General features: G+C 43.2%; 1 protein-coding gene across 1 annotated transcript in view; it reads left to right on the top strand.

The window, feature by feature from the left end:
* COLEC12 (collectin subfamily member 12) overlaps positions 1-12,769 on the top strand; it is a 191,126-nt gene that overhangs the window by 17,032 nt on the left and 161,325 nt on the right. Inside the window, exon 2 of the mRNA XM_002757104.6 lies at positions 7,534-7,584. Within this exon, the coding sequence (XP_002757150.2) occupies positions 7,534-7,584 (51 nt within the window). The remainder of the gene's footprint in view (positions 1-7,533; positions 7,585-12,769) is intronic.

The raw sequence follows: 12,769 nt of genomic DNA on the forward strand, positions 1-12,769 counted from the left end.
AATTGAATCACACAATGTGTGTTTTTCTTGTGACTGGCCTCTTTCACATAGCATAATGTTTTTCAGGTTTATCCATATTGTCGTATGTATCAGTGCTTCATTCTTTATTGCTGAATAATATTCCACTGTACAGACATACCACAGTTTATCCATTTATCAGTCAGTGAACATTTGGCTTGTCTCCCCTTTTTTTGCTATTATGAGTAATGCTGCTATAAACATTCATGTGCAAATTTTTGTATGGACACATGTTTTAATTTCTCTTAGGTATAAAGCTAGGAGTAGAATTGCTGGATTATTTGGTAACTTTATGGTTAACTTTTTGAGGAACAGCCAGACTTTTTTACATGGTGGCTGCACCATTTTACATTCCCACCAACAGCATATGAGGGTTCTAATTTCTTCATATCTTTACCAATACTTATTATCTATCTTTTTGGTTATAGCCAACAGCTTCTTTTTTTTTTTTTGACACGGAGTTTCGCTCTTGTTACCCAGGCTGGAGTGCAATGGCGTGATCTCGGCTCACTGCAACCTCCACCTCCTGGGTTCAGGCAATTCTCCTGCCTCAGCCTCCTGAGTAGCTGGGATTACCAGTCCTCCTATTTTAGCCTCACCTTTATTCCCAAATTCCTAAGCCTGTTCAGCATTCTGCAATATCACTCATTGCTTCTTAGCTTTCCCAGCTGCTAGCATAGGCTTTAGTTTCATGAGTCAATCACCATCACAGTGTGGAACTCCTGAGTCCCACAGACCTGTGTCTTTGTCTTGGTCTGGCTACTCGCAAGCTGTGAGACCTTGGGTCAAAGTAATGTAACTTCTCTGAGCCTTGGTTTTCTTATCTGTAAAGCAGAAATATAAAATGCGGCCAGGTATGGTGGCTCACACCTGTAATCCCAGCACTTTCGGAGGCCAAGGCAGGCAGATCACTTGAGGCTGGGAGTTTGAGGCCAGCCTGACCAACATGGTGGAATTCTATCTCTACTAAACATACAAAAATTAGGCAGGCATGATTGTACAGGACTGTAATTCCAGCTACTCCTAGGCTGAACTTGGGAGGCAGAGATTGAAGTGAGCTGAGATTGCACCATTGCACTCCAGCCTGGATGACAGAGCAAGACACTGTCTCAAAAAAAGAAAAGAAAAAAGACAGAAACATAGCAAAATAGTTGGCATGCAGCAGGTACTGAATAAATATATTATCTTCCCTTCCTCAAACATGGTGAGTATGCAAAAAGAGAAAGACATAATCTTTTTCCTTTTGAATTCATAAGCTAGTGGGAAAGAGAGAGACATGTACAACTCTCATTTCCTTAATTTTCAACAACTTCTGTTGAGTGCCTATCATGTGTCATAAATGTGTTAGTTGTTGAGGGTACAATGTGATGAGTTTCCTGTCTTCAAATGGCTTTCCATCTGGAGGAGTCAGAACTAGAGCTGGAATATAAGGTAGACAGAGTTAAGTGCTGTCACACTGATACAAGGGAGCATACAAGAATGAGAGGTAAATTCTGACTGCCGGGCTAGTGCCCAACTTGTCCACAGATTGACTGGAATGTATTAATATGGATGACTCTTTAAGCCAACAGAACTAAACTTCACTTGAACTCATGGGACTCTGAGATAGCAAGCTGCAAAGAATAAATCAGCAGCCATATTCTGTTCAGCATTCTCTGTCACAAAACCTCTGGCCAGTGTGGCTCTGTGCCAGTTACCAAGGAAAGTAGAAAAAAATAAATAAAAATCACATTTCAAAATAGGCGAGCAAAATATAATGTAACCTGGAGGATTAAAATGAAAATGCAGGGCCGGGTGCAGTGGCTCACACCTGTAATCCCAGCACTTTGGGAGGTCAAGGCAGGTGGATTGTCTGAGTTCGAGACCAACCCACCCAACATGGTGAAACCCTGTCTCCACTAAAAACACAAAAATTAGCCAGATGTGGTGGCACACGCCTGTAATTCCATCTACTTGGGAGGCCGAGGCAGAAGAATTGATTGAGCCCAGGAGATGGAGGTTGCAGTGAGCCAAGATCATGCCACTGCACTTCAGCCTGGCTAACAGAGTGAGACTTTAAAAAATTAAATAAATAAATACATAAATAAAATGAAAATGCAAAAGTCCAGCATGGGAGCCAAGGAAGTATGAGCTTACAGAATAAATCTTAAACACTTTTTGTCATTTAATATGTTAAGGTTGCTTCTTCCCCACAGACAAATTGCTATCAGAAACAGGGATCAAGGTATGACCACTGCAGGGCTTAGAGGGCTTAAATCCTAACCACGTCCTTATTCATGTTGTAGTGTGGCAATGACTGTCAGAGATACACTTTGGAAAGTGTAAGTTGCTAAAGAGACTGACATCAGAAGAGTCTCCTCATCTGAGTATATCACCTTTGCAGGCCCTGATACTCTAAAGGCAATCTGACAATCTGGGATAAAACACATTGAGCTTGGGTCTATATGGTGTGAGGAAAAGGTTTTGAGAATAGAATATAGCATTGCACATTGTATCAGGCTTTTTGTCTTCATTAAAACCTGCCTATCAGTCCTTTTGGGCCCTAGCATAGTCTTCTGCCCTCTAGCATGTTTTAGTCATTGGGACACTGACTATTCATGCTCTCGCCTATCGCTATTGTTGCTTGATCTAAATAATCCCCATAACCACAGGCCCTGTCAGCTTTACCCTCTTCCTCTTCCTCAAGTCCCTAAACACCCAACGGTACCATCAGCCTGAATCAGCTGTTTGCTAACTGAGCAGCTGGGAACATCTGGGAGTAGGCCTGGGGGACCACCTAAGCCAGTAAACTATGCACCATGCTTTCCCTGCCCAGAATCCACCCAACTCTAAAGGGTAGCAAAAGTCAACTTTTGAAAACATTGACTAAAACAAAGTTAACCAGTTTTTCTTTCTTCTCTTAGCACATCTCACAGGAATTTCCAACAAAAGGATTTAATATGCAGTGTTTTCCAATCTCTGTCCTCTCCAAAAAAAAACAAACAAAAAACAAAAACATTGAGAGAGACTGATTTAAGGCACTTCTGTATAATTGTAGTCAGAAGTCATGTGTGATGACTTACTTGTACCCCTCATGTCTCTTGTGATTTTCTCTCTAATTTTAGAGTTGGACGAAATAGAGACTATTTTATTCTTTTAGTGGCTGTTATAAGAATCCCTAATTCTTTTTGGATGAGGGTTAAGACAAGAAGCAGGGAACCCACCCTGTGCTTTATGATGGGTGGCCTGTGAGGCCTTTGTTTTCTTGAACCCCTCATGGATTTGTACATGTTAATTTGGAGGTAGAAGCAGAACACAGCTAAATTGCTTTAATAACAAAAATATGAGAAACTTGAAGTTCCCAGGGAAATTTCAGGAAGGAGAGAGAAGTCAGTCAGACTAAATGCTGCATGGGAAAAAGATCAGAGAGGGAAAAGAAAACAAACAAACAAACAAGATAATGGTAGCCCTGCTGAAATGAAGCTTCTGGGGAGAATAGACATGTCCAATGGGAAATTTTAAGCTGTTTGCTGTTGGGGGTGCAGCACGAACCTCCCCTTATGTTTCTACTGTGACATCTTCGATGACGTTTCTGTGACCCACAGTGCGTGAGTGTGAGTGGATTCTGCTGCAGAGGTGGCACAGTGGTGGAAGGGGCAGAGCTGGCTGAGGGCACTGATGTCTGGGTGCCATCGATGCTGAGATTCATGTCTCATTAATTCTGCTAGGCTACCTCTGAGAGGCAACCGTTTCTTTTCCTTTCACTTACATGGCACAGGCATTCCAGGTTTTCTGTAGATGCATAGACACAAACCCATGTGACGTGTTTATAGGTAAAATGTTCATTGAGAAAAAGAACATATTTGTTACCAAGTTGTGATGGTTAATTTTATGTGTCAACTTGACTGGGTCATGTGGTACACAGACATCTGGTGAGACATTATTCTGGCTATGTCTGTGAGGGTGTCTCTGGGTGAGATGAACATTTGAATGGAATCGGTAGGCTGAGTAAAGCAGATTGCCCTCCTCTGTGTAGGTGGGCCTCATTTAATCAATGAAGATAGGAATGCAACATCCGTTTTGTAGAAGTTCTTCTATGTGTACAAGTTTTCTGATATTCGAATCTTATCCTCCCTTTATAATCCGTAATAATTTACTCACAAATCCACAGCTTGGGTTCTAGGGTATTTTCATTTGATTGTGATTTCTAATGCACTCCAAAGTAATTTTATTACTTAAAATGATGAAAGTAAAATTTCTCTGTATCTTGAAATTGCTGGGGAAAGAAAAACATAATTCTCTACATCAGGGTGAAATAAATATTAAATTCTTGGAGCACCTCCAACATCCAGTATCTCATCAGACACCATTTGTCCATCTATGAATACAATAAATTTGTATGTGTGTGTGCAAAAAAAAAAAAATTCTGCTAGGCTATAAGCATGTGTTTATTGAATGAATGAAAAAACAAATGAATGGATATCTAAGCAGACATAGCAGGTCAGGGTTTTCGTTTAATGGAGAATAGATGAGGCTGAAGCCATTAATACAAGAGATTACCAAGTCAAGTATTAATATAACAGATTCGTAAGTAAAGCAGGAACAGAGTATGGGCTTGATGTGTATTTATGGAGCTAACCAATCACTGAATCAGAGAGAAAGGTGCTGTTCTCTTGATTGCAAGCAGGTTCTTCCATGCAGAAAGACCTAAAGCTCTAATCCCTGCCGTAGGAAGATTACTTTGAGTATAAATGCGTGGCCTTCTAGATTCCAAACCAAGATCTCTTCCCTTTCTTCAGAATAAGAAGATAATGGTGAAATGCAAAGATATCACACCTCTCCATTTTCTGTTAGAAATAACCACTGTCTCACATGTGATTTTTTTGGGGGGCGGGGGACAGTCTCACTCTGTCCCCGAGGCTGGAGTGCAGTGGCATGATTTCGGCTCACTGCAACCTTCACTTCGGGTTCAAGTGATTCTCCTGGCTCAGCCTCCTGCGTAGCTGGGATTACAGGTGCTTGCCATCACGCCTGGCTAATTTTTGTATTTTAAGTAGAGATGGGGTTTTGCCATGTTGTCCAGGCTGATCTCAAACTCCTGACCTCAGGTAATCTGTCCACCTGCACCTCCCAAAATGCTGGGATTAGGCAGCACATATGATTTTATAAATACATTATAAAAAACAAGTAGTCTGAGCTTCACCACATTGTGTTTATGGATATCATACATCTTGGATTCTCCGTAACATTTCAAGGTTCAGATATAGCTAGATCATGTCCCATTTGGGAACTGAAAAAGACTATCACAGAGGCTTCATTTCCCCTATATGCTTTTCTTTCTTGAAAGCCAAGATAAGGGACCATGACTTAACTTCCCTCTGAATCCACAGCCTGGCAGTCTCTGCCAAGGTAAGTGCTAAGAACATGGCTTTGAGCTGAGCTGCCTGTGAGAGAAAGATAGGCTGGGGCAGTAATGGATGGGGTCCCTGGGAAGGCCTGGCTTTAATACCTCTTACTTGTCATCAAAAAGTGTCCTCCTAAACAATAGACCCTGGGGCCTACTTGAGGGTGGAAAGTGAGAGGAGAATAAAACTAAACTACCTGTTGGAAACAACAGATGCTGGAGATGATGTGGAGAAATAGGAACACTTTTACACAGTTGGGAGTGTAAATTAGTTCAACCATTGTGGAAGACAGCGTGGCAATTTCTTAAGGACCTAGAAATAGAAATTCCATTTGACCCAGTAATCCTATTACTGGGTATATGCCCAAAGAACTATACATCGTTCTACTATAAAGACACACGCACACATATGTTCATTGCAGCCCTGTGTACAATAGCAAAGACCTAGAACCAACCCAAATGCCCATCAATGATAGACTGGACAAAGAAAATGTGGTACATATACACCATGGAATACTATGCAGCCATAAAAAATGATGAGTTCATGTCCTTTGTAAGGACTTGGATGAATCTGGAAACCATCATTCTCAGCAAACTGACACAAGAACAGAAAGCCAAACACGGCATGTTCTCACTCATAGGTGGGTGTTGAACAATAAGAACATGTGGACTCAGGGAGAGGAGCATCACAAACTGAGGCAGTTGGGGGGGGTAGGGGAGGGACAGCAGGGGGTGGGGAGGGAGGGGAGGGTGGGGAGGGATAACATGGGGAGAAACATCAGATATAGTATGCACCTAAAGTAAAATAAATACATTTAAAAAAAGAAAAGAAAAACTACCTGTCAAGTACTATGCTCACTACCTGGGTAATGAAATAATCTGTCCACCAAACCCCCACAACACACAATTTACCCATGTAAAAGACATGCACATGTATCCCTGAACCTAAAATAAAATTTGAAAGAAAAAAAGTGTCCTTTAGTTGTGCAATTAATATGAAATTGTGTCTGTGCAGTGCTTGCCCTTCTGAGACCTTCACCTGGCAGAACTGTAAGATGAGCAGTTCTTTATATGCAATGAGGAATCTCATGTCCATGTTAGGAATGAGATTTTAGGACTTTTGGGTAGAAAAGTTGGCTGATCAAACCTCTCTCTCTCTCTCTCTCTCTCTCTCTCTCTCTCTCTCTCTCTTTTGAGATGGAGTTTTACTCTTGTTGCCCAGGCTAGAGTGCAATGGCACGATCTTGGCTCACTGCCTCAGCCTCCCAGGTTCAAGCAATTCTCCTACCCTCAGCCTCTCAAGTACCTGGAATTACAAGCATGTGCCACCAAAGCTGGCTAATTTTGTATTTTTAGTAGAGATGAGGTTTCACCACATTTGGCCAGGTTGGTCTTGAACTCCTGACCTCAGGTGATCCACCTACCTTGACCTCCCAAAGTGCTGGGATTACAGTGTGAGCCACCATGCCCAGCTGACATATCTCTTCTTTCCATGGTGGTTCTACATTTAGGAATTTCTACAGTAAGTCTGCCTTTTGAAATGCATTTACTGGGAAATCATTGGTTGGCCTCAGTTACCCAGTGGAAGGAGGGTGGGAAGAGTTTGGTTGTCATTGCAGAAACTATGTTAGTCCCTGAGAGGCAGCAGTTAGTGAAGCAGATGACCCCAGAGCCCAGACATCTAAAAACCGGGGCTTTTGGGTTACTTGCCTAAAGATAACTTAACCCCTTGGATGGTTGATTATTTCTGCAGGAAGCATGATGACAACAGTAAATCCATGCACACTTGTGAGGAAGATGTCAGAGAGAAACATTGAATTAATGGAGCATGATAGGGAGTGGCCGGGTGGTCCGGAAAAGCATCTCAAAGGATTGCATTTTAGCTAAGACCTGAATTGGAAGGAGTCACATTAAGAACAGAGGAAGTGCATCCCACGCAGCAGGAGCAGCCAGTGTAGAGACCCCTGTGGTCTTTTCTAGAAAGCCTGGTGTGATCCGCCAGCAGAAGGAAAGCTGCTGTGACAAGCAGGGGCAATGGAGCAGGTGGAATACTGCGCCCCCCCTCCCCCGACTCCCTCCGCAGCTTCTGTGCCCCTTGCCAGGGTTAACATTGTGTCTCTCTTCTCTCACAGACGACTTCGCAGAGGAGGAGGAGGTGCAGTCCTTCGGTTACAAGCGGTTTGGTGAGTCCTGACAAAACTGTGTTCCTTCTTTATGGTCAATCTTGGATGCAGCTACAGACCCCCAGAGACCATTGGCAGGCCCTTGGCAGGCCCTTCACGTGCATGGGTGTTTGTGGCTCTGAGGTCCAATTTTGGTTGGAAAGTAAGTGTATGTGTCCCAGGCAGAGGGTTTCTCACAGTTCTGAGGGGCCATGGGACAGGAGCTGCACCCAGGCATGGGGAAGCAATCGGATGTTGATGGTCTGCGGAATATGAAGGAGACGGCCTGCTAGACAGAGTGTGGTGGGAAAGGCAAATCTGTGACCAGACAGGAGCAAAATACCTAGAATTTTTCGATTTCGATATTCAGAAAACATCTTTGCTCAGGCCTAACTCTCTGAACCTAGGATGAATGAGTGAGAGGGAGACTTCTTCCAGGAACCTGTCTTGACACAGGTGCTCTGTGGTAGGCTGAGGAATGGCCCCCAAAGGTGACAGCACCCTGAATCCTGAAACCTGAATGTTACCGTATGTGGCACATAGGACTTTGCAGGTGTGATTAAGTTGAAGAGCTTGAGATGGGGCAATGATCTTGGGTTACCTGGGTGGGCCCTGGAAGTCATCACAAGGGTTCTTATAAGAGAGAAGCAGAGGGAGATGTGACTGCAGAGGGAAGGTGATGTGAGGACGGACGCTGAGGTTTTTGTGATGTGCTCCTGTCAAGGGATATAGGTGGCTATCAGAAGCCAAAAATGCAAGGGCATTAATGGATTCTTCCTTCAGAGCCTCGGGAGGAAGAGCTGTCCTTCCTGCATTTTCATTTCAGCTGACTGAGGCTGATGTTAGACTTCTGGCCCCTAGAACTATAAGAGGAGAAATCTGTATTGTTTAAGCCAGCACGTTCATGGTAATCTGTTACAGCAGCCGCAGGAAACTCATACATGCCCTCTGCCTCCCAGGCTGCTGCACTGGGTGCGCTTCTCTGCTTTGACCTTGCTTCTCAGGACCTGCAGTTTGGCCTTGAAATGCCAGTGGTCATTGCAGAGTTTCAAAGGCAGCTCCAGGGACTGGAGGATTTTCCCGCCAGCTTGTTTCTGTGTTTGGCCAGAGGAAATGGAGCAGGACAGAGGAGAAAAAAGTGTGTATGTGAGTGAATGAGTGTGTGTGTGTGTGTGTGTGTGTGTGTGTGTGAGAGAGAGAGAGAGAGAGAGAATGAAAGTGAATGAATCTACTTCCTGTTGCTTAAAAAAATTCTGGCTGGACTTTGATTAAAGTTAACAACCCCCAGCTGCTCTGGCTCCTGCGTTGCTTTAGCATTTTTCCTTCTGGACACACACGTCTACATTACTTTCTGGGAAAACATACAACTTTAGAATAGGAACACAGTGGCCCCAAGCTCATCTCTCCTGCATTCATTCCCTGGCAGAGCGGCCCGGGTGCAGCCCTGTTGCCCCTCCTCCATGTTCCTGTTCATCATCTACATGACTCCATGTTTCTGCGATGGGACCCTGGCCCTGTGTTCTCCTTTCCTGGGGGTTGCCGGGGGGAGGGACTCACTGAAGGCAGTAGTAAGAGTGAAGATGAAACCAAGAATTATAAAGGAAAACCAAACAAAACAAACAAACAAAAAAAAACACAGAAAGACAAGAATAAAGAGGAAAACAAAACTTGTCAAAATAAGGCAAAATAAATGTGGGGATGCCTGCGTGTTTTGGAACTCAGTAGAGATATGAAGACCCAAGAGAGAGAAAGCCTCTGTAGAAAGGGTGACCTTGAGAGAAAATTTTTTATAAATTTCTCAGCATGTTACCAGTTAGATGGGTGGGTGGGGATTTGATGAAAAACACACAAAAAAGTACATTGCTGACAGGTTTTAATTTGTGGTGTTTAAGTTATGCATGGGAGTTGTAACGGATGACTCACAGGAGACATGATAACCACTTACAAATATTAGAGAGCACAAACAGAGGCTGGAAGAGAATGAGGCCAAGTGGTACAAATAGAAGAGAGGGACAAAATTAAAATGGGAATCCTTGGAATAGTCTATGAAAGAGACATTCCTGATGCTGAGAATTCTTGGATTCAGCCTCTAGGCAAGGTGATGGATATCCAGCATAGGGCCAGAGTAGATCTTTGCAAATGGAAGAGTCTTTGAGATGTTTGCTATATTTTATTTTATTATTTTAGTTTTGAGACAGGGTCTTGCTCCATCACCCAGACTAGAGTGCAGTGGTGTGATCATAGCTTACTGTAATCTTGAATTCCTGGGCTCAAGCAATCCTCCTGCCTCGGCCTCTCGAGTACCTGGAACTGCAGGTATCTGCCACTATGTCTGGCTGATTTTTAAACTTTTTGTGGAGACAGGATCTTGCTCTGTTGCCCCAGCTGGTCTTGAACTCCTGGGCTCAAATAATCTCCAGCCTCAGCCTCCCAAAATGCTGAGATTACAGGCATGAGCCACTGCACCCACCTGAGATGATTTAATTCTGCCTTTAATTTCACCGATAAGGGAGATGAGGCCCAGATAGATTATGTCCTTGCTGAAGCAAGTTAGCTGGAGCTGGGGTTAGAAGATTCTCTTGTAACACTCAGCATAGTGTTGTTTTGGGGAACGGCTCAGCAGTGAAGTGGAGGTGACCTTTCAACTTCCGTGTTGTGGAGGGGGACCCTGCAGCTCTGGAACCCTACAGTGGACTGGACACCCAGTCTGGCCCCACTGGGGAGACTTAATCATGGTTATAGGGTAAGGACTCTGCTTCTTTAGAAGGTAAATGGGTTTTCAATTCCAAAGAAGTGGCCGATTGAATCCAGCAGAACCCAAGAACCCATTTCTTCAGGCATGGCTACACTTTAACCATTAAAGGAAGACCAAGTCCCTTCCATGCAACAGGTTGATAGTAAGGTGGTAGGTGGAAGGTGTTCAGAGATAGGTCAACCCTCTAGGCCCTGCCCCAATCAGTCCTGTGTCTTGAAAGCAACTACTTAAACTCGGTGGGTCCCAGATGCTACGTCTGCCCAACCAGCAGAGTGAACCTGCCAAAGCCCTCACAGGGCTTCGGTGAAGTTAAGAGTGATGTCAGATGGACAAGTGCTTTGAAGTTACAGCACTATAAAAACACAAGACTGTACTATTGCTCCCCTGAGATCTGGGGCTGTTAGCACTCTCTCCACATTTTGGTACAGCCGCTACACAGTATCAGTGTGACAGATCTGAAAAGTTATTCCTGAAGAAATGTAAAGGTATGATTTTCTTCTGAAAAAATGGTAACATTGTAGCCATTTATAGTTTCAAAAATAGACTTGATAACATAGAGGGTCTAGTTATTGTTTAATTTTAGGTACGTATTGCTTATGCAAGTATGATGAACACAACCCAAATTTAGACTACAGATGAGACAGAGGTCAGTTATTCACGGGGCAAAGGGGCTGTTGTTTTAGCAAATCATTACTGGGTAGGCTTGTTTCCAAAGTTATTCATATGGAGTTATTATTCAGAGGTGTTTGCTACATGAAGTCAAGGCTGTTTACATAATAATATTGTGCTTCTTCAAATTCAGCATGTTATTACAATAAAGAGCAAAATCCACGATCTTCTCCAGTGATCTCATATGGTATTGTATTTAGTACAGTCAGCCCTTGTTTACTCAGGGATTCGTTTTTGCAGTTCAGTCTCAACTAGGTCTTCTGTTTTTCTTCAGTCTTTCCATATACCAGGCTTGTTCAGCCCCATTCCCAAAGTTCTGGACAGGTGTCTAAAGAAGAGATAGAGTTTGGTCTGACGGTTTTGCCACTTTGCTCCTCTGACAAAAGCATCAATGAGGGGAGACTTTGAAGGGTTAATTAAATGAGCATTTTCAAACTTTAATCAGGCTTTGGGGGTCAGCGTTTCTTGGCCTCAGTATGCAGAGCTAATTGGGACGTAACTATAGTTACAATTTGGCAGAGTTCACTTTCTGGGACATGAGGTATCAGTATATTAATTTTTATTTTCCAAAGATGTGATGTATACTACCACAAAAGTGATATTTTTCTACTTATTTCCCAGTTACTGTTTTCATTAAAAGCCTCACACATGGCTCTAGAATCCTTCATTATTATGCTTAGCAGAAAGGGAAAGAGACACAGCACCACCCGCATAGCCTGGGCCCTGCCTCTGGAGCCTGCATTCTCCCTTTCCACACTGGCGGGGGGGCGCTAGACTGACTTAGTTTCATTGATTGGTCGCAATGGGTTCTCTTCCATTATTTTTGGAATCTGATCTGCTATGATAATAGATGTCCAAAGTTGGGATGATGGAGGAGCAAGAGATACGTGGTTCAGCCTGTGAAAATCATGGTGGGAGTTAATTAAACGTTTCCAGTGAGCAACGGTGGGCAGCTGGAAACATTTGCTGTTTGTATTTGACAAGCAAAGCTTTGACAGAATTGCTTCTTTGGGGCTCAGGGATAGGAATTATTAATAGCTGTGAGAGAAAAAGATCTGAAAAATGGCAAACTGAAATGGTAACAAAAAAAAAGGAAGAATCCTCTATGGAGTAGAATTCAAGTTTTTTGGTAAAAACTAAGTGGGAAAGTTCTAAGGAAATTGCTGAAAAATTATTTGGGGGTTACGGTTCGAAACAGAGATCAGATGCCTTTTCCTTTGAGGTCAGTAAGTCTGATCTTTGAAGCATGTCCTTGAATGGTTTTGTTTATGCACAACTTCACAGGCCTCTCTACAGCTATAGCCTCAAACAAGCCAGGCTTTAACTTTCCCCTTTCTTTCCTCAAAAAATAGTTGCAGATTAGCAAGTATATTTCTAAGAGTTTGGGCCACGCAGTGCCAGGCCTGTTGAAGCAGCATGAGAAATCTGTGTGGAAGAGAATCCAGCCCTGCCCCTGAATGCCCCTGCCTTATGCCTTACCGTCACCGTGCCCTCTTTCCAAACCCAGCCACCAAAGAGATAAACATGGAAACTCAAATTCATGGCTCTGGTTAAATTATTGAGCTCTTACTTGCCAAGAGCTTTAGACAAACTAATGTCTAAAATCATAGGGGACTACTGAGGCTTCTGAAAAAAATCACAGCACGAATATGCTTAACCATATAGCCAGAAAGGAAGGTTCTTTCTGAGGCACATGGTGAGTGTCTGCTTTTAATGCCAAGGGGTTGAAAGAGTTTACCAAGAAGATGCCAAACTCTCTTTGGGAAGCTGCTCCAGATAAAC

This window comes from Callithrix jacchus, chromosome 13, assembly GCF_049354715.1.
Source record: "Callithrix jacchus isolate 240 chromosome 13, calJac240_pri, whole genome shotgun sequence".
Lineage (NCBI taxonomy): Eukaryota > Metazoa > Chordata > Mammalia > Primates > Cebidae > Callithrix > Callithrix jacchus.